The sequence below is a fragment of the Alexandromys fortis genome, unplaced genomic scaffold (assembly GCF_014885135.2).
Source record: "Alexandromys fortis isolate MF-2015 unplaced genomic scaffold, M_Fortis_MF-2015_v1.1 scaffold_265, whole genome shotgun sequence".
In the NCBI taxonomy this organism is placed as follows: domain Eukaryota; kingdom Metazoa; phylum Chordata; class Mammalia; order Rodentia; family Cricetidae; genus Alexandromys; species Alexandromys fortis.
The window spans coordinates 971,874-993,159 of NW_026068166.1; the positions used below are offsets into that span (position 1 = coordinate 971,874).

General features: G+C 37.9%; 1 protein-coding gene across 7 annotated transcripts in view; it reads left to right on the top strand.

Moving 5' to 3' along the window:
• The window catches only part of Dmd (dystrophin), a 1,091,134-nt gene that overhangs the window by 952,407 nt on the left and 117,441 nt on the right, over positions 1–21,286 (top strand). For all 7 annotated transcript variants that reach the window (XM_050128228.1, XM_050128226.1, XM_050128227.1 and 4 more), the window contains one exon: positions 3,639–3,700. In XM_050128228.1, coding sequence (XP_049984185.1) covers positions 3,639–3,700 — 62 coding nt within the window. The remainder of the gene's footprint in view (positions 1–3,638; positions 3,701–21,286) is intronic.

Below are 21,286 nucleotides of genomic sequence, written 5' to 3' on the forward strand. Positions count from 1 at the left end.
TACTTTTATGTGTCTAATGTTTGTTTTTAAGAAACTACAAAAGCAATGCCAATAAGTCTGATTATTTTAGCACTGACAGCAGTAACAGCTCCAAGGCAGTTGTAATAATCTTGTACACTACTTGAAACTAAAAGAGGTGAAAGAAAATGTAAATTCTTCGGTAGGAAATTAGGTCAACCCTATGCTTCGTAGAGTAATGCTTTCATTTCTGATTATTGACAAGTAGGTGTTGCTAGGATCTTTTGTCATAGCCAGTGATTTAGTATTTTAATTTCTATCACAGCGTCAAATAAAAGGAAACGAGAGATTCTTTGTGGTTTGTACACGTAGGCTGGGGGTTGGCAGGTCGGGGATTGCTCAGAGAGGTGTAACTGACTGGAATCTGTGGGGCCCAAATCAATAGCAGGTTTCAAAGATTTCAGAAAGGTTTGCAGGGTGGTGGGTGTCGTCAGTGTCTGTGTTAATGTCCAGAAAGACTTGTGGTCTATATTGAACACCCCGTTCTCAGGAAGGCTGAACAAAGATGTACTCAATAACTTGGGCACAGGTTTCAGAATATCCTCTTTTGTTGGAAATGGTATACATATATGGGCAGTGTTTTGCTGATGTGTAAAGAGAAGGCCATATTTTACTATATATCTGTATATTCCAGGTAAATGTGAGTTACCCATCTTGAAGAAGGTGAGAATTTTCTGTTTTTTTTTTTTAAGACAGTTGCAGAGTAACAAACTGTAAAATCCAAACTGATTACCTCCACCTCCCCCCAAATTAGTGTGTCCTTCAAGACAGAGTATAGACCTGAGCGAGGCAAATGTGTGCTTACCATTGCCTTTCGGTCTTTTGAGGGAAGAGGTTTACTGTGTCCCTACAGGGCTTTTTACCCCAGATACAAAATTCTCACATGGATAGAAGTGAATATTTGGTTCTTAGCCCTCAATTTGATGTTCATTCAGCGACGTTGCCAAACATATTAGTGTTAAATGTTGAAGTGATTATCTTTCTGGTTTTGAGGACTGATTGTACCTCTTATTCCTCTTTCCTCCACATTTCCTTCTCCGAGTGCTGCCTTGCAGTTGAAGTGAGGCTAAGACTGCACAGGTGAAATCTAAATCTGTTTTTCTAGTTACTTTATGTTGCTTGAAAAGGGAAGGTTTGTTTGTTGAAGGGGGGGAGATTAAAAGGTTGATTTGGGGAGTTATTTGAGGAGTTCAGTTCGCTATTTTCTTCCAGTACTCTGGAATCTCAGGTAGGTGGGAGAATAGTACCTACGGAAGAAATCAGGAAGGGTGGGATGGGGCCGGCGGTGTCTACCGTCTTCTCTCAAGGGGAATTCCAATTTTGTTGAGCACCGATGCAGTAAAATATAATTTCTAACACCCTTTTCATAATTTTTAGCCTGCCCTACGACTGTCATTAAAAGACGAGACGTGTAGGTGTGTTGATAACATGAACTTGCTCCCTGTCTTGTTTGCTTTGTTCGTCCGGACATGGAGCATGGAGGATAGATACATCAGCTCCCGTTAGCACTCTCTCTCTTTGGAGTTCTGCTGGAAGCTCTGCACAGTTCTCATTCCTTTAAGAACTCCATTTACTCCAAGTTTATGTCATTGCCCTGTTTCTCTTATGTGAAATCAGTTTCAGATGGTTGCTTTTCAGAGTGGTGGTGTGTCCGTGCCTGGTCAGGTTTATCAGCTTAGCCAGACAGTTTCCTGCAGGTCCATTAAAGATGTCATAGCCGACCCAATGTCCTGGAAATGGGACATTGTTATTGCACCGTGTGTCTAGTAAGGTTCATCTGTGTGGACATTTCCATCTTTCCCCTTTTTCTCTCACTAGTGCTTACATCTCTATGGGCTTTGGAAGGGGAAGAAGCTGGAATTCAGGATGGAGCCCTTGTCTATGGAATTGGGAGACACAGTCACTTTTGAGCTACAAATCACTCGAGAACAAGCAACACTTTTTCCATCAAGCTGCAAGCTGCAGCCTCCTTGTGCTGTGCATATAAAGTACCAGTCCCGCCCACTCCTTCTCGACATCATAAACCAGCGTGGTCATGGGCTTTCCCAGACCTTCCTAAAGTGTCTGCCGCCTCCCTTGCTCTTTTTACTCCCCACGACTTCCATGTCACTCTGTTACATATCCCTCAGCGGCTAGCCCTGATTGACACACTTCACATGTGAATTTTCTCCGCAGAACAGGGAAACAAAAATGGACACACTTGGAAGGCAGTGAGAGCCATTCACAAGTGAACATTTTCTTGCGAATTGATTCTAGTAGCCTTCACAGCTCAATGACTGAACTGTAAATCGGAGAGGGAGGATGTTCTTTGAAGTTGTGCTGTTTGGGCAATTTCCATATGTCTTTAAGATATTTATGATTATATTTATCAAACTACTTGAAGTGTTTCTCGTTTTGGCTTCTTTTTAAGTAAGCAAATATAGTTTCTGCTCTCTGGGAAGGATCATTTTTAAGCTTCCACATCTTCTATTGTAAAGAATGGTAACTCGGGGACCACATGGTAGCAAATTGCCTGTATTCAGATGTGCCGGTTCTCAATGTCAGTTAATCCTTTGCCTCTTTGCCAGGTGAGTCCACTTGCCTCAAATTACACCACCTCTGCGCTGGAAAGCCCAAAGTTCAAAACCTCTACTGAGTTCATTTGACATTATTGCTTCCCCAAGCTCCTCCTTTTGTGTGGGTAGCCTCTGTCCTTTCTGGTCCCCTTGACATGTCCAGATTTAAGCCCTTTCTTTCCTTTCTGGTCCCCACATTTCCCATTAAAAGATTATAAATAGGCTCGGCATATGAATGCTGAAATAATTGTTCCAGGCTGCATTTTAGTTTATCGGAGCTTACCATGTAATCTCTGAAAACAGGAAATACAATCCTCTGGTGATCCATGTAGATGGGCCAAAGTAAGGTAAAGTATATGTAGTTATCTCTCCTGGGTTTGTTCATGTAATTGAAAGAGAAACAAAGGTGTTTTGTCCCTTTTGTGGCAGGAGCTCATAGCAGGCAACCACACTTTAAGAAATGGAGAAGTGTGAATGCTTCATTGAGGTCTAAGGAGATCTAGGAGGAAGCGAGGTGCTCTGCAGAGTGCTGAGTCTAAAGGCATTTTAAAAGTAATGGGAAGGAGGGAGAATGATGGGATGGATATATTAGCTTGGTGCTGGATATGCCTTAAGGTGAAATGGAATACAGTTGTCACCGATATGAGCCCTGGCCATGGAAAGGAAAGCGTAATGGAACGAGGGCCAAGGAAACAAAGAAGAAATCAGGTGATTTGTAATGATGGAACTGACAGAGCTGAGTGACAATTGTCATGTTCCTTTCTGTGTGTGCTCACGGTTGGAGAAATGAGGCAATCCTGACCTATTATATAACAAGGTCAATGTCAAATTCGTCAAAAACAGTAGTGCATTCAATGTGTGGGTGTGAAAAAGAAACAGATTCTAGAGCTAATCATGTTAGTATTGCTCTTTCGCTTCGAAAACAAAGGAGCCTTTCTGCACGCAAGATGATCTGAAGTACTCTGCAAGTCCTTGGAAGTAGCGATGTGACATAGAACCGTTTGTCTTCCTTTTGCTCTTGCACGTTGTAGATTCTAAAGTCTCTCTTTATATTTTCTGTTTTAGCCACGAGACCCAAACAACTTGTTGGGACCATCCCAAAATGACGGAGCTCTACCAGTCTTTAGGTAAGGACGCGGGGGGGGGGGGGGAGCGACGTTTCCTTCAGGTTAAATGGCAGTTTACTTTAAGGGTACTGTGTAGCATGCAAGCTGTTTGTTGTGTAAACATATCAGAAGATTGCTTCGGAGTTAAGCAGCTGCACCTTTCTAGTCGGAGCTGGCTCGCAGACACTCTCATCTTCAAAAATAACTTTCCAGTATCACTGATTCTTTCAAATTCAGTAGACCTAAAGGTCAATAGTAGTTTTGTTTGCAGCCTAGGAGAATGGAAAAGCGCTTGCAATTTGTGGCATTTTTACCATCAAGAAAACTGTTTCAAGTTACTTCTGTCGATTTCTTCCTTGCGAAACAGCAGCGATAGCTTTTGCTAAGGTACAGATGTTATGTAAAGTGGTTTCTGCCCCCTTTCCAGGGCTCACAATGCCTACAGCTTCTCGGGTCATCGCTGTGATCTTTTCAATGATTTCTCTCTGTTGGTTTATTGGATTTTTATTTGAAAGTCTGACAGGTTCTAAATTTATGAATTTAAACCTTCATACTTCGTATTTTTAAAAGATTTTTCATTACTCTTTATTTTGCATGTGTGAGCATTTTGGCTGAACGTATCTCTGTGCAGCATGTGTGTGCATGCTACCTGAAGAGCACAGAAAAGCATGTCTGATCCTCTGGAACTGGAGTTGCAGACATTTGTGAGCCATCAAGTTGGGTGCTGGGAATCAAAACAGAGTCGTCTGAAAGGTCACCCAGTGCTCTTAAATGTTGAGCCATCTCTTCAGCCTGATACACAGCATAACAATATAGAAATGATCCCCCTTTCGAGTACTTGATTGTTTATTCTTTCTGTTTGACTTTGTAGGGATTAATCTGAACTGAATTCTCTGATGTGGCTGGATTTTTAGTTATTATGTTGTTTGACGTAAGAAACATGCATTCTTTACTTTCAGGTCTGCTTTTACTTGAAATTATAAGCTAGTAATGCTGAAGACTTAAGTTGATGTGGTCACTGGGTATGGCGATTAGTGCACACATTTAATCCCAGCACTCGAGAGGCAGAAGCTGGCTGGTGTCTGTGAGTTGGAGGCCAGCCTGGTCTACATAGTTCTTTCCAGGCCAGTGAAGGCTACACAGTGAAACCCCTTGTCTTAGTAAACAAAGCAAGGAAACAAAACACCTACAAAGGGCAAAATGAAGTTAATGTGATAAACCCCCTGGGAACCAGAGCTTTCATATGCTTTTTTACATATAAATTGTGTATATGAATGTAGAGGTGTGTAGTGGGGGTCGGATAGAAATCCCACCTATGAAATGTCTGCCGTGCTTCTCACTGGATGATGAATTGCAGCTCTAGAAGCATGAAGAAATAAATGAGATATCATCAACCACAGAACAACCTTTAAAAAAGCATTTTGCTGGGCTTGATAAAACACACATTTCAAGAACTCTCTAAGGCACAGAGTCTCTAACACACTCTAAGGCAGGCAGATCTCTGTGGAATAAAAGCCAGCCTGGTCTACATAGTGAGATTCAGGCCATCCAGAACTACTTAGTGACTTATCTCAAAATAAATTTAAAATATATATATATATATGAATGATCAAAATTTCTTCCAAGAAGTCTGGAAAATGCAAATAAAAAACAACAGAAGAACCAAATATCAGCCGTTATTCTACTAGCCAGAAATATCCAAAACATTTAAAGTAATATTATGTCATTTCAGTGTAGTTATGTGTATAAATGTAAAGTAAATAAATAAAATTAAGATCAATTCATCTTTAAGCACTACATTTTCAGGCCCATAATGATTTCAAATTATTATGTTGGATTGTTTGTGCCACATGTAGAGAACTTGAATGTCACATCACGTGTAATTTAGAGGGCCCACATACAACTCTACTTGAGTTACCATGAACTTTAGTTGTAATATTATAATTAAAAATTCAATTATAGAATTAACATATTAATTATAGAATAATTATAAACACATATATTAAAATATATATAAATATAGAATTAATATATTTTTCCAAGTTTAAAAATGTGGATAAACTTTTAAAAAAACAAGTAATTTATTAATTACTCCTTAGAATTAACTAGTATTTACTAAGCTAGATTTAAAAAGTTAAAAACAAGTTTATTGGACTAGACATGTAGCTTAGTAGTAGACTATATTCATATTATCTGTGAAGCCTTTGGTTTGATCTCCACTACCCCACACACATATAAACACACTTCTCTATTTTTCTGTGAATGATTCAGTATTAAAAACCTTTTTATGTAAAAGTAGCATATGGTAGCCATATTTACATTTGATTACATATTCTTTTCTATCACTGTTATTCTGTAATGAGATATTACAAACATAGTTGACTAATATAGATATAAATAGATATTTATGTATTTATGTAATATAGATAAAATATATACATTTTATATTAATGTTTTCTCAGTAGCTTGAACAGTTGATAAATCCATACTTCATATTTAGTATTACTTTTGACCTTGAGCTAGTTATTCCACTTTGGAAGGCAATGCCATTTTATACTTGCAGGTGATTTTGCAGTTTATGCATTGTAAAGTTTCTCTTTTATTAAATCAACTTTATTGAGGCGTGATTTGCATATAATTTAGAATGCAGCTCTATAACTCTGTATTCAATTCTAAATGCCTGTGACATTGTTTCTTTCGAGCCTAATAACAAACATCTTACTAATGAACTAAGTGTTGATATTTGTTTTTCAGCTTTTAGAGTTAGTACTTTCAAGACTTTTCTTTCACAGGAAACCATCTCTTTATCTGAATGATTATGCATCACATAATATCTTCCATTTATTGTGGGCCTACACATCTATATGATACTCACGTGACACACCAGCAGTTTACCTGCATGGCGGATGGTAGTAACATTCAACATTTCTTAAAACGTTGAATTCAGGCTCAGAGGTGGAGTCATCTGGAGTGCACAAACATTTGGGACTATATTAGCAATTGACCAAGGTGTTATGTTAGTGAATTCCCTGATCTCATGCTATTATTCTCTTAGTAAAGTATGGCCATATTGATTAGTGCATACCTCTTATAAATACATACACATTTACAGTTGTACATAAGGACAGATTACATGAATAAAACTTTTTGAACGAATCATGGTGTTTCTGAAAATGATGATATATTCCCGAGACATCAGGTATTCCTTTTTACCCATGGAATGATCAATTTCGATGGTTTTGCCTCCGGCACTGGCAGTGTGTTATATACTTAATGCCAACATTGCCCTTCCCCTTCTCACAGACTATAATGTCTGTCTTATTGGCTTATATTTTTCCTTCTTCAAGAGCTATCCCTCTAGTTCTCAGTTATTGCTTTGACCTCGATAGAATCCCTCAAAGTCTCCAGATGTAGTCCGGTCCTGAGAGGACAAGTGCTTATGAAGACTGCTGTGCCGCATGTTTTAGACCACATCTAGCCTTCCCTCCCAAGCAAGCCTGAACTACATGTCTGTGGTGACGTCGTGAAAATGCCAAAACTGTCTTTACGCTTCTGTACCCTAATTCCAAACATCTTACAGTGGTTTTCCATACACATGCAGTGTTACATGTCCCCCATTACACCCAGTTTGAAGGAAGTTTCCATTTTCTCATTGTTCAGCATCCCAAGAAGGTTCAACATACATCCGTGTACCGTGCATCGCCATTAAAACGCTTCAGTTATTTCCCCTACTTCAGACCTAAGCAGCATGATATCAGAAATGAAAAACCTTTGTAAGGACTGGAAATGAGCACATGAGCATTAAGTGATGACAGGTAAGATGTTACTCGAGCTATTAGTGTTAGACACCGCTAGTCAATAGTTACTAGGGATTTTCTGTTTAAGTCTTTTCTCCCGTTTTTCTACAACGAACATATATTATTTAGACAGTTAGCTAAAACTGTTTCATCATTGATGACTCCATCTCATTCTTTAGTGTCCCTCTAGCTACGATTCCATATGCAATGAAAATCCATAATAGAAAAGCGGAAGCAACTATTCATATATACTTACATGTGCACACATGTTCAACATATACACACACAACCTGTAGAAACACCACACATACTAACATATAGGTAACTTTGGTTTGGATAGTCTGATTCTTGCAGGATTAGTCAACTAAATAAGCTCAAGAGGATTGTATCATATATTTTTAGGCTCTAAATATATCCATCCAATCACACACAAAAAAGCCAGCTTAAACATTTTAACAATAACAGGATGCAGCTCAGCAATAAAGTAATTACTTACCTAGCATACCTGAGGAGATGTATTCTATCCTGAGTACATGCATGTACGCATGCTTTAGCACCCCCACACATGCCCATGCACACACACACACACACACACACACACACACACACTTACACACACGTATGCATGCATGCACAAAGAAAACTAAAAAACGAAAATCAGTGTTAGAGAACATAAGACCAGCATTATTTGTGAGGTATTGGAGATTTTGTCAAGGACCTTGTAATTACTAGGGAATTTTTCTACCAGTGAATTATAGCCTTATCCCTCCCAGTACTAATTTTCTTTAATTTAAAAAAAAGTAAGACGATTAATTTTATTTTACTCTTAATAAATAGAAAATGGCCGTTTTTGACATGGGCTTTCATTAAATGCTAGAAATATGGATATTTCCCCTCTTTTTAGGCTATACATAGAGACCCAAATTTCCTAGTCACAAGGGAAAATATTGTCAGACTCCCATACATTCAAAATCGTTATAATATGTAGTACATAAAAGGCTGGAGAGATCACTCAGCAATTAAGAACGGTGGTTGCTCTGGCTGAGGACCTAGGTTCACTGCTCAGTACCCATAAAGCAGCTTTAATGTCTTCTATTACTCCACTTCCAGGACTCCTATACCCTCTTCTGGCTTCTAAGGGCACTGAAGACATGTGGTAGACATACACAGAGGCAAAACATTCTTTTTTAAAATTTTTATTGCTTTATAAATAATACCATTTAAAATTTCCACTTTCTCCCCTCCTCCCATTTCCCTCCCTCTCCCCCACTCCCCCTCCCTCCCCCTCCAGTCCTAAGAGATGGCAGGGTACTCTGCCCTGTGGGAAGTCCAAGGCCCTCCCCGCTCCATCCAGGCTTAGGAAGGTGTGCATCCAAACAGACTAGGATCCCAAAAAGCCAGTACTTGTAGTAGAAACAAATCCCAGTGCCATTATCATTGGCTTCTCAGTCAGCCCCCATTGCCAGTCACATTCAGAGAGTCCAGTTTGATCCCATGCTGGTTCAGTCCCAGTCCAGCTGGCCTTGGTGGGTTCCCATTAAATCAGTCACACTGTCTCAGTGGGTGGACCAACCCCTCATAGTCCTGACTTCCTTGCTCATGTTCTTTCTCCTTCTGCTCCTCATTTGGACCTTGGGAGCTCATTCCAGTGCTCCCATGTGGGTTTCTGTCTCTATCTCCATCTATCGCTGGATGAAGGTTCTATGGTGATATTGAAGATAGTCATCAGTCTGACTATGGGACAAGACCATTTCAGGCACCCTCTCCTCTACTGCCCAAGGACCTAGCTGGGGACATCCCCGTGGACTCCTGGGAACCTCTCTAGAGCCAAGTCTCTTGCCAACCCTAAAATGGAGGCAAAACATTCTTACTAAAAATAAAAATAATCATTAAAAAGGTAATAATAAAGTGACACATGCCTTTAATCCCAGGACTCAGGAGGCAGAGGCAGGTGAATTTCTGTGAGTTTGAGGTCAGCCTGGTTCCAGGACAGGCTCCAAAACTACAGAGAGAAACCCTGTCTCAGAAAAGCAAAAAAAAAAAAAAAATAATAATAATAATAATAATAATTTAAATGTTCGCAGTAACTGAGACATAGGAATTTGGAATTTCAGAAAATTTTTATACAACTATTTTGTAAAAACACTATCTTGTATTTTCACTAGGAAGAAATAAGTAAGAATAACTTGACATTAGTTTTTTTCTGTTTTTTTTTTAGCATTTCTCTATGATTATCCATGTTAATAATAGACTAATAGTGGAAAATAGTAGTGCTATTGAAATATAAAATAACAAAGAATCTCAAATCAAATCTGCTTCATTTTAGAGACAGTATATTCATCATGATTTCTTATAGTTGTATACTTTATCCCTGAAGTGGATTTCATGTTTCTGTCAGCATTTTTACAAATGGGATGGAATGATTGCTATAAAGCTCTGTGTGACTCCCAAAGACATTTAAAAATCAGGTGTTCATTGGTTTCTGAAGTTTCTTGTAAAATATTAATATATCATTTGTGTGTGCACACACATATGCAGTGCAATGAAATGATTAAAAATTCTCCTTTTCTCAAAGTTGACATTTCACTTGATAAATTTATCACTGAAATTTTAAGGCAATATTTCAAAAGTTCCCACTTCCTGCATGCTACGTGTCACTTCAGAATACTTTAGCAGTCCAGTTGTGGTGCACACCTTTTAATCCCAGGGCTCTGGAGGCAGATGCAGATGGATTCCTGAGTTAAAGGCCAGCCTGGCCTTCAGAGCATGTTCCAGGAGAGATGGAGCTACACAAAGAAACCCTGTTTCAAGAAACCAACAAAGTCCGTCTTAGTCTACCTTTTTTTGTGGTGCTTTAATTATGAATACAATACAATCTTTACGTGGTCCCCCATAGTTTCCTCCCAAATTATAACATGAGATTTTTGCATTAATGATACTATCGATTCCACAGAATAATAGAATAATAGTAGTATACTCAGCGGGCACAGATAAAAATAAGGTAATAGGCATAGAGAATCAGTAAGCTTCAGAAGTCAAGCGATTATTTCCACTTTTTAAGGATGTTGGCAAGCTACATGGTTTGATAAGAGTTTCCAGGGTTTTTTTTTTTTTTGTCCTTCATTGCTGATGTGTAACCAACAGTATGTTTTCCTCACATTCTTGAAGTTCTAGAAGGGTCTAGCGTATCTTATCTGTTGCTCAGGTTTGGGAACCCATGTTACAGCATGGTATTCACTTGAATGTTAAAAAATTTGTCAAATGTAGAAAATTAGAGTTATGAATGGCTTAGGATATTTTTATCCTTATCTTTATGACCATTACTGTCAAGAAGCTTCAAGTGTTAAAATAAGGGCTTAGATTTGGGGTGCGACGGCTCTGGTGTTGGTATGATTCTCTAGCAGTTCCCTAATAAAAAGAATTAGTTAAATTCTAATTAAGGTGAAAAGGCTAAAAATACTGTTATTAGTAAGCGATGGCAACATGAGGGGCATATAGCTTAATGCTAGATCACACGCTTAGTGACCACAGGCTTCCAGCACTGCAAAGACTTACACCTGCAAGGATAGACTTAGGAACACTGCCTAAAGCTTCTTGCTCCTCTCTTCCATTTGCTCAAGAGAAAGAAATATCGTACATGTTTGCCCATTGTCCATTTGTTTTGATAGGCGTCTGCATTCCATTAAGTATTCCCTCCGGAGGATGTGCTTAGACTAGGAATGGCAGGATTCTGAATGGCTGTATTCCTTTTGCAGTGGGCGTGTGTCCTAATGCTTTTCTCTGCATATTTTGTAACGGAAAATGTCTTTTATCAAGGCCCTATAAACACTTAGGTTTCCTTGCCTCTATTCTCAACTTTAGTTTTTGCTACTGCTCCAATGTGTCAAAACAGAAAGGAAGTGCAGATCTTGATTTCATCTGTCCTGTGACCACGAACTGTTCTTTTACTTTGCCTTGGTCTAAGTTTCCCATACATTCTGTTGGACAGGTATCTAAGTATTTGCTTTTTCTCCTAACTCCTGCCTAGAATGAGGCTTGATCTTGTGGTTACTCTTGTCCTGTCCCACCCCCAATGATTTTGTCATCACCAGCTTAAAAGAGACAAATAAAAAGATAACTAGATTTGTAAAAATTATAATTAGATTTGTGTAGCACTACTTAGTGTATAAGGAGGTTTCAGAAATAAACATGTTTCACCCTTATACAGCTGTGAATTCAATCACCTGGGTTTTCTATCACCCTCAATTGCAGATCTTGTGTCTTATTGGCTCCTTGAGCATATTCCCTGCTTTTGATTTGAAAAATAATGTTATCATATCGGAGAATAGGGTAACTATTTCCTTTTTCCATTTGGACTTGGGCAAGCAGAGACTCAAGATGATGTGAGTGACATATTCATAATGACATATGGCTCGAAGATAAGTAATCAAGTCCTGAAGACATATTTTATGGCTTCTAGTTCACTGTTCTCAAAGGACTATCCATTACGCCTAGCTTGATTTATAAAACTGCTTTATCAGCATAATTAAGCTATGGAATCCCAAATGACACTCTTTATTCCATAGCTGACACAGTTAGCACAGGAGATTTACTCCGATTTGCAAAACAGGATATCCACAATATTAAGATGGTTTTCTTTCACCTCTGCTATCCTGCTTAGAAAAGAAAAACAGAAAATTTACCAGCACCTTCAACATTGATTGCGAACAATTGATTTTTTTTTCCATTTGCAAAATAGAAATGTAACTTCCAAATCAAAATGTATGGCATTTTAATGGATAATTTTATTAGGGCAGTTTTTCTTGCTCCTATGACTTGATTTAAAGCTTCTAATTGAGGAGCCTACATAAACATAGTTCTGATTTGCATTTCCCAATGCCTGTATCCCAAGGAAAGTCAGAAAGAATTGTTTCTTAGACAGTGACTGCTTTACAACTTAAAAGAGCTGCCAAATTGGAATTTCGTTGATCCAAGTAAGAGGAGGATTAAGATTCCACCTGCAACTGGGAGGAAAATGCTAGATGTGAACAATTTTATGTAGCTGCTTTTGCAAAAGATTCGTTTTTTTTTTCCTGCATACGGAAAAAAAGGCATCTAAGAACGTGTCTGCTCCTATTATTCAGGCGTTTCCAATATTTCCTTTCTTTCTTTCTTTCTTTCTTTTTTTTTTTTTTTTGAACAAACAACTCTGGTTACCTTTATGTCTCTTGGGAGCTGCAATTTTGCAGAAAAGAGTTTCAGAACAGTCAGAAGACTCATATAAAATAGATAGTGAGTTTTAAAGTCCATCCCCTCTCTGGTAGTAATGAAGTGACCTAAAAATACTCGGAAGGAGTCTTATGGCATAGGGAATGAATCATTAGCTTATTTATGAATTGGTTATAGCCTGTGACAGTGTTTCTGAATTTGCCATTCCACCGTCTTGACTTGCATAACTCCAGAGAAGTCCTTGTGCCCCCTAACAAAGTGAAGCTTATGTAACTTGAAAAAATGTTCTATATGCCTGTGTGCTTGTATGCTTATCTGGGTGGGTGCATGCACTTTTATATATTTATTTATTTCTGTGTACTGCGTTAATGTTGATGCAAAGACAATCAACTCTATAGTTGGCCTTTCTGGTCCTCGGAAGAGCAGTGCTTTTCAAACTTAGAGTGCTCACCTGCAATTCTGTTTGTCCTTTGAAAACAATTTTTAAATTACATTTTATGTATTTGTGTATCTGTGTTTGGGTATCTGTGGTGCAAGCCAAGCACATTTTGTAGAAGTCAGTTGTCTCCTACAGCATGTGAGTACCAGGGATCAAACAGAGGTCATCAGGCTTGGAGTCAAGGGTCTTTAGCTGCTGAGCCATCTCTCCAGCCCGTATTTGTTCTCGTCAACATGCAGTATAACATAGTTCTTGTAGGTAGTTCTCCTATACTTACAACCAAGCACTCGTATAACTCACTGCCCAAGTTTATCCTTACTTAGCCTGGTTTGATACCTAATTCTATGAGATGAGCCTGTGTGCTTGTATGCTTATCTGGGTGGGTGCATGCACTTTTATATATTTATTTATTTATGTGTACTGCGTTAATGTTGATGCAAAGACAATCAACTCTATAGTTTGTATGTCATGCAGTAAAAACTTAAAATAAAAGTTGCATAATGCACTTAATTTCTATATATGGGAAGAGCTGCATTTTGAGTAGCAATATTCTAGAGCATTTAAGTTTTGGCAGTCTAAACATAGACTTAAATCATGTGACCTTGGGGCGGGACAGAGTAGCTAACCAAACAAGAATACCTGATAAAATGTTACTGATGAGTTTCCATGTTTTGCCAATTAAGTCAAGTTCAGACAATGGAACTTGGCATTTGCAACCCTCCTTAGCAATTATTTTAGATTAGGAAATATATACACTATCCTTTAATGGGACGAGGCCCAAGGATTAACTGTTGGGAACCCCACTGCTTACTTTAGTGCCTCTTCTATAGGTTATAATTAAACGTGATGTGGCATATCTAAATTTTCTGTTTGTTTTTAATCTACTGCAGAAACTGTTATATGTATATTATCTTTAGATTTAGACAGAATGTTTTATAGCAGCAGAATAGTTGATTTACTTTGAATCTAGAGAGATGTATATTTAAATTCTAGTTCTTCCAAAAGGTTTCTTTAGCGAAAGAAGCCACTAATAATTTTGAAATTCAATTTCTGGATTCATACTTTAGGAAAAATTACAGAGATTAAAGATAATATACACACAATAATAAAATGTCTGATGTAGGCACTGTTCAAGAAGTTATAATTGCTATTAATGATGACAGCATTTAGAACAGACAGAAATTCATAGTAGAACGTTTATCTATAAGCCAAATGTCCTCCTCAATATTTTAGGTATGTATGTATAGCTTTATAACTCTTTGTTCCTGTCTTTATATTTGTGGTCTTAAAAGTTTAAGTCAGGCATAGTGACTCACATCTGTAACCGTAGAACTTGGGTGGTGGAGGCAAGAAGATTTTGATCTGTATAGGAGCACTGTGTCTAAACACCATCTCTTAAAGCCTGACACATAGCTTAACTGCCTATTAGTTAACTGATGGTGCTAGGTTTAGAGGAAGATAGTAAACAGAGGAGTGGCTAAAGAGACAGAAAGGGATAAGATCAAAAGAAGCCTTGTAGGCTTTTGATGCTAGATAAGTTTTTGACTTGGAAGATGTCCACTCAAGGTCAAGGAAAATCACTCTAGTTATTTTTAACCAAGAGATTTTACTGGGAGGAATTGCTAACTTAAGGATGGTAAAGCTAAGAAGCCATAGGGACATCGTGAAGCTAGAGGGACAGTGGCAAAAGGTGACGTAGTCAGAACTCTGATATCAGGACCCTTTATCTGGATCCAGGACTACTGGAGAAGCTTATGCCAGGAAGCTAGAGCCAGAAGAAAGAGAGAGCTACTGACTTGTTTTGTTACAGCTAGAAAAGGTATATGTGAAAACCAGCACACAAATGACTGAAGTGTAAGAGACCTTCATGTGTGGTGATGGAGTCAATCATCTATGTCAATACATAGAGAATGAGAAAATTTTTTAAAAAAAAGCTTTAGTAGGACTTTCTGAGCTTGATTTAACTTAGACAAGGTACTATAGAAAGGCATCCTGGGTTCAAAGGAAACTGACCTAACGAAAGAAAAGAGGAGGGTAGCAATTAAAAACAAACAAAACAAAACCCCCAACTGGTCCACAGCAACGCTCAGACACGAATGATGATCATTCATGCATTTGGTTACAGTGCTTGCCTTACTTACTGGTTTTTATGCCCAAGACTCTCCCTACTAAATGATGAACTTCTTTAAGATGGAAAGACTTGCTCATTGTTGTCACCCATGCCCGATGCATAGCAGCCTCTGAATAAGTAAGTGTTCTCTTTGAATTAGCAAAGGAAAAAAAATTGCTACAGAAAAACATATATACTACTCAAAGGTGATAGAAAAATATAGATGATGGTTTCCTAACACTAATTATTAAACTGGAAAGATAGGAGAATCTTTTCAGAATAAAGGAAAAGCCTTCTAGTAATAAAGAATCTAATAAGTAATAAATTTTATGGGCAATTTGATATCTTTGAAAAACCTAGTGTTTTACTATTCTGAAAATGATTTTTTCTAATAGCAACAACTAACTTATAATTAAGGAAAGAGAGGACCCTGGGAAAATGTGTTCATATGGGTTTATAGTTTAAATGCTAAAGAAAAGGGATGCTGTATATAATTTGATACACTCCTAGCATCATTTATTCATAGGTTCTTTGCTTCAGTAAATGTTTAAGAGTGTGTCATGCATTGTGAATCCTAAGATCTGGGGCAACAGGCTAAAAATTTTAAGGAAAAACAGACATTCTGGGGGTTTTGAAATTTATCTGATTTTATTTTTCTCAAACTTTCAAATTCATATCTTCTTTCCAGAAATGGTAGAAGATGCAGTCACATGTGAAAAGCAAAGAAAAACACCTCAGATCTTAGCACTAGAAATAGCTATGATTTCCATCTTAGAGCGTTACTTCAAGTCTTTTTCTCCTGTACATTTTTATATAGTTGTTTGTGTTTGTTCCATTGTTGCCTAACTTTTTCAATCATCAAGATTTGCTTCATCTTATTTTCTTAAAGCGTACATTTATTCATGTGTATGCATATGCCACAGTGTACATATGAAGCTCAGAGAACCAATTATGGGACTCGGTTTCCTCCTTCCATCGTGTGAGTCTGAAGGAGAGAGCTCAGGGTAGTCAGGCTTGATGACAAGTGCAATCATCCCCTGAGCCATCTTGCTAACCTCATTTATCTGTGTCCCTCTGTCTTTCTGTCTCTTTTCCTTTTTCTTTTTGAGATAGGTCTCACTGTGTAGTGTTTGTTAGCTGACTTGGAAGTTGCTGTGTAGACCAAGCTGTCTTTGAACTCATAAAGATATGCCTGTCTCTGCCTTCTAGGTGCTAAGATTAATGGACTGCATCTCTCCTCTCCTCTCCTCTCCTCTCCTCTCCTCTCCTCTCCTCTCCTCTCATCCCCTCCCTTCCCCTCTCCTTCCCTCCCTTCCCCTTCCCTCCTCTCCTCTCTTCCTTCCTTCCTTTTCTCCTTCCTTCCTTCCTTTTCTCCTTCCTTCCTTCCTTCCTTCCTTCCTTCCTTCCTTCCTTCCTTCCTTCTCCTCCTCTTCTTTTTCTCCTCCTTCTTCTCCTTCATCTCCTTCTCCTTCTCCCTCTACTTCTTTTTGAGACAGAGGTTCTCTACATAGCCCTGGCTGTTCTGGAACTTGCTTTGCAAACCAGGCTGGCCTTGAACTCAGAGATCTACCCACCTCTGCTAGGATTAAAGGAATGCACCACCACAGGCAAACTGCTGTATCTTAAGAATAATTTGGGATGCTATTTTTCCATGTTGCTTAGTATCAGTTCTATCATTTTTTTGTAGAAAATATTGCACACATTTTCAAAATTAATTTGTGACAATGAAAGGCAAATTTCTGTTGTTTTGTGGGGATAAATCATTAAGATTCTGGAGGCTTTTTAAAAACAGGCTTCTAAGAAGAAAGCCAAGTAAAGTGTTGTGATGCCTTCTGTCTCCAGGCTTCTTATGTGTAAGTGATGGTACAGAAGATAGCCAGGATGCTGAAAATAGTCTGTTATCAGAAGCTTGATAACACTTACGCTATAGCAAGTATAACTTTTGAGTTTAGGGGAACAATTTTCCACCATATACTTTTTTTTTTCGAGACAGGTTCTCACACTGTAGCCCCCCCCCCTTGCTGTCCTGGAACTCACAGAATTCTCCCTGCCTCTGTCTCCTGAATGCGAGGATTAAAGTCTTGTGCCATCATGCCAAGCTCACCACAAAAAATCTAATGTAGTTGATTTCTTTCAGTATTACATAAAGATCTTTTCCTTTTCCTTTCCTAACCAAATTCAGACATTGAATTTCTGTAAGTTTCTAGTCAAAGGGAAATAGCATTTCTCAACTTCTTGAGCTATATTACTCCAAACTCTCTCAAAAGGCTGTGCCAGTTTGCTTTTTCAATAAGTCATTAACTGCAAGTGCCCCAAAACCATAATAATATTGTACTACTCATACGATTACAATTGAGGGGGGACATCTTCTTGCTTGTGTGTTTTGAACAACTTTCGGTGTCACTGGTACAATACTTGCTGCGTTTTTTTTCTCTCCTTTGAGTAATGAAAAAGCAAAACCATGTCATCACAGGTATACGCTTTCTGATTTAATGCCAGGGTTTTCTTGTTGTGCTTGGAGGTACTCCTTGATGGAAGAATCCTGATTCCTCCCTTAGTGTTTTCCAAGTCAAACAAGCCTAATTCCTTCATTCATCCTCAGCAAACCATCACCTACTTGTAACAATTCATTAATTCATATTTAAAAGTATGTGTGTAGGGATGGAATATGGCTCAGTAGTAGTAGCGTTTTCATAACCTCTGTTCTGTATTCTATACCCAGTGGAAGACACACACATACACAGTCTCTCTCTCTCTCTTTCTCTCTCTCTCTCTCTCTCTCTCTCACACACACACACACACCATCTCTCTCTTTCACACACACACATACACACACACGACACACACACGACATGGTCATACCTGTATGTATATTGGTAATCTGCAATGATCTTTCATTTTTTTAATAAAACACTATTGGTTATGAGGTATGGAAAGTTGGTCATTACATTCTCTTGTGAGATATTTATTTTCTCTCCATAAAACACAAGTACCTACAATGTTCAGAACTCTTGTTGTAAAGAGATAGGTACAGAGAAATAGTAAATATTATCTGCCTATTACCTACGCTGATGTGGCCTTAGGCATATAGTAGATTTTATGATGTGATAAAAGTCCTTACCTATGAGAGTGGATACAGTACCAGTTCTCCTGGTGACCAGTACTTGGGTTTCAATAAGTCTTTTCTATCCTTGGACCCAAATTGACAGCCACATTTTTTGAAATTTGTTTTATTTTGGTTTGGATTAGCATGTGTTATGCATACATGTTAATGGGATTATGTGTTTATTATCTTCAGCTGCTGTTACAGCAGTTTATTAAGGGTGCTCTATACACATTTTGCTTTTGAGACAAAGGTAAATATATTGGAATGAGTGAAGAATTATAAATTCACTCATTACCATTCTTTTCCCTTTCTATTTACCTTGGTCAACCTCGTGAAAGATTTTACTCTTTCTTCTAAAGAGTAAGTTTGAGATTTGTGAAACGATAAGTCCTATCCTATGATGACAGCCAAATAAATGTAGGGTGCCTTATATAGGTATATGAAGATGAAGATGAATTGAATCATTAATGAAGGTCGTGTGATGAGTAAAAGAAAATATTTTTTCCTAGAAAATAATTTTGTAATATTTAAGTAAAAGAAAATTTAAAGTTCGGATGGTTGAACAACAAGTAATCAAATTTGAGAGAAAGATTGATTTATTTAGGAGTTGGGGAGGGGGTTTCTTTAAAGACCTACATGATCAGTTTCTAGAAAAATGTAATTCAGGGTGGGCAGTGGTAGCACAACACCTTTAATCCCAGCAACTGGGAAGCAGAGACAGGCAGATTTCAGTGAGTTCGAGGCCAGCCTGGTCTATAAAGCGAGTTCCGGGACAGCCAGAACTGTCTCAGAAAAAAAAAAAAAAAAGAAAAAAGAAAACGAAAAGAAATTCAATGCTACAGGAGTAAGTTAAATTCTTAAATTACAGAGATTTTAGATTACATATGATTGACAATGGGAAAAATCTTCATAAAGGGGGAAAAGTTGGTATAATAGAGAATGGGAATTTGCTGGAATGGCTTAAAGTTGGACAAAGAAAGAAGAGATTAGTTATTTTATTAAGTGTCTTTTGGTAGTAATAGAGGTGGTAATGTCCCAAGGATAGCAATGAGGAGGAGAAAGGGCAGTGTGATTCCAGAATTGCCTGAAAACATTCATTTTGGCAGTTCATCTAGATACAGGGACTGGATCCGCCACACTACACATGTATTTCTCATTAGTCACCCCCAATGCTATGTGAAGTGTAATGTTCTTTCCACTGTACTGAGGGGACTCTGAAAAGAGGGATGGTAGCCAGGTGGTGGTGGCACAAGCCTTTAATCTCAGCACTCCAGGGACAGAGATGGCTGGATCTCTGAGTCTGAAGCCAGCTTGGTCTATAGGGTGAATCTACAGAGTAAATTCCAGGACAGCCAGGACTGCTATGTAGAGAAAGCCTGTGTTGAGGAAAAAAGTGGAGGTGGTGATGGTAATTTGTTTGCATGCCTTAGCTAAGAGTTATATGGACTTTTAACTGCTAAACCAATCATTTGACTCCCAAGTTATACTTTCTTCCTTGAAATGGACAATTGGATTTTTGATTAGAATAAAGGAACTGGAAAAAGATTTCAGACTCACCAAAAAAATAAAAAGATTTACTCTTGTTCTTATTTCACTTTGTAATATAATATACATACTCTATGTTTTAAGATAATTTCTTTAAGCTTCTAGGGAGCAAGTATGGTATGGATCATGGGCATATGTTGTCTGAAATTTAAAGGTGGCAGTATTTCATTTAGTTTTGTAACAGCCCTAAGAATAGGTACTATGTTATTATTGTGTATTTTAGAAATGGAGAAACCAAAGCTTAGAGAAGTTGAGGCCATAACAAAGTGTCCTGGAAAAATGGCCTTAGGATCACATGGATTTGTCCTTAATCCTTAGGCTTTTGATTACGATAATGATATCAAATCAGACATGATTAGATGAGAATATGGGTATTCTATCTAATATAGAATAAAGCTCCAAATAAATCATACTCATCACCACAGTTATATTACAGAAAGAGGTAACTAGAACCTATCGGCTTTGATTCTCATTCATATTTCCCATAGTATAGCAGTACCTTCCTGGAAGACATTGAATGAAACAAGAATTTGGAAGAAATCAAAGGTCAAAGAAGGTAGAAAAGAAGACAGAGTTAACTAAGTATTTCAAAAGCAAAATACACTGATTAAAAAAAAAAACATTAAAAGAAAGTAGTAAGTAAAGCCCCTCCTACTCCTGATTTCAGTCCCCAAGCAACACTACCTTGAGTTGCTAGTAATGTATTATTTTGAAGTTTGTGATTTAAGGCAGGGTCTTTCTATGTAGGCCAAGATTTCTTGAACTCGGGCATCTGCCCGGCTCTGCCTACAGAGTGCTAGGATTAAAGGCCTGTGCCACCATGCCCAGCTTAGAAATACACGTTCTGTTTCCTTCTATAGATAACACACACATATTAAACCATGCTCTTCTTAATATATTATTAATAAAATAGATGTAGTATTCTGTTCATTGACACTGTCACCCTTTTTACTAAGCTGAGAGCTTTTTTCCCCCTTCCTTTTTGTAGAGAAGCTGACTGATAGATTGTGAGTAAAACTTCATTCTGTGAAAAATTATCTTGGGACCTGTAGAAGACAGAACCCAGAAATAAATGTAGGCTGGCTAAGATCAGCAACTAATGGCCTTTAAATCAGAGTGGACAAGCATTCAAAGTTTTATAAATGTGAATTCAGTCTTACAACTTTACAAACAACTTGTTATGCAAATGAGAAATTAATATTTTCATCTTAGGTACAGAAAGGATGAGTTATTTTATATGCTGACACATTATAGCAGTGTATGGCATGTGATTTCTTAATTCAGCTTTTGGACTGCTGTCATTTTTTATATTAAAAAATTATATCCATATTTTCTAACTTCTAGGACACCATCCATTTCAGACGTACATGTCTATATGTCAGGTTGGTTTAGAAGTAGCTGA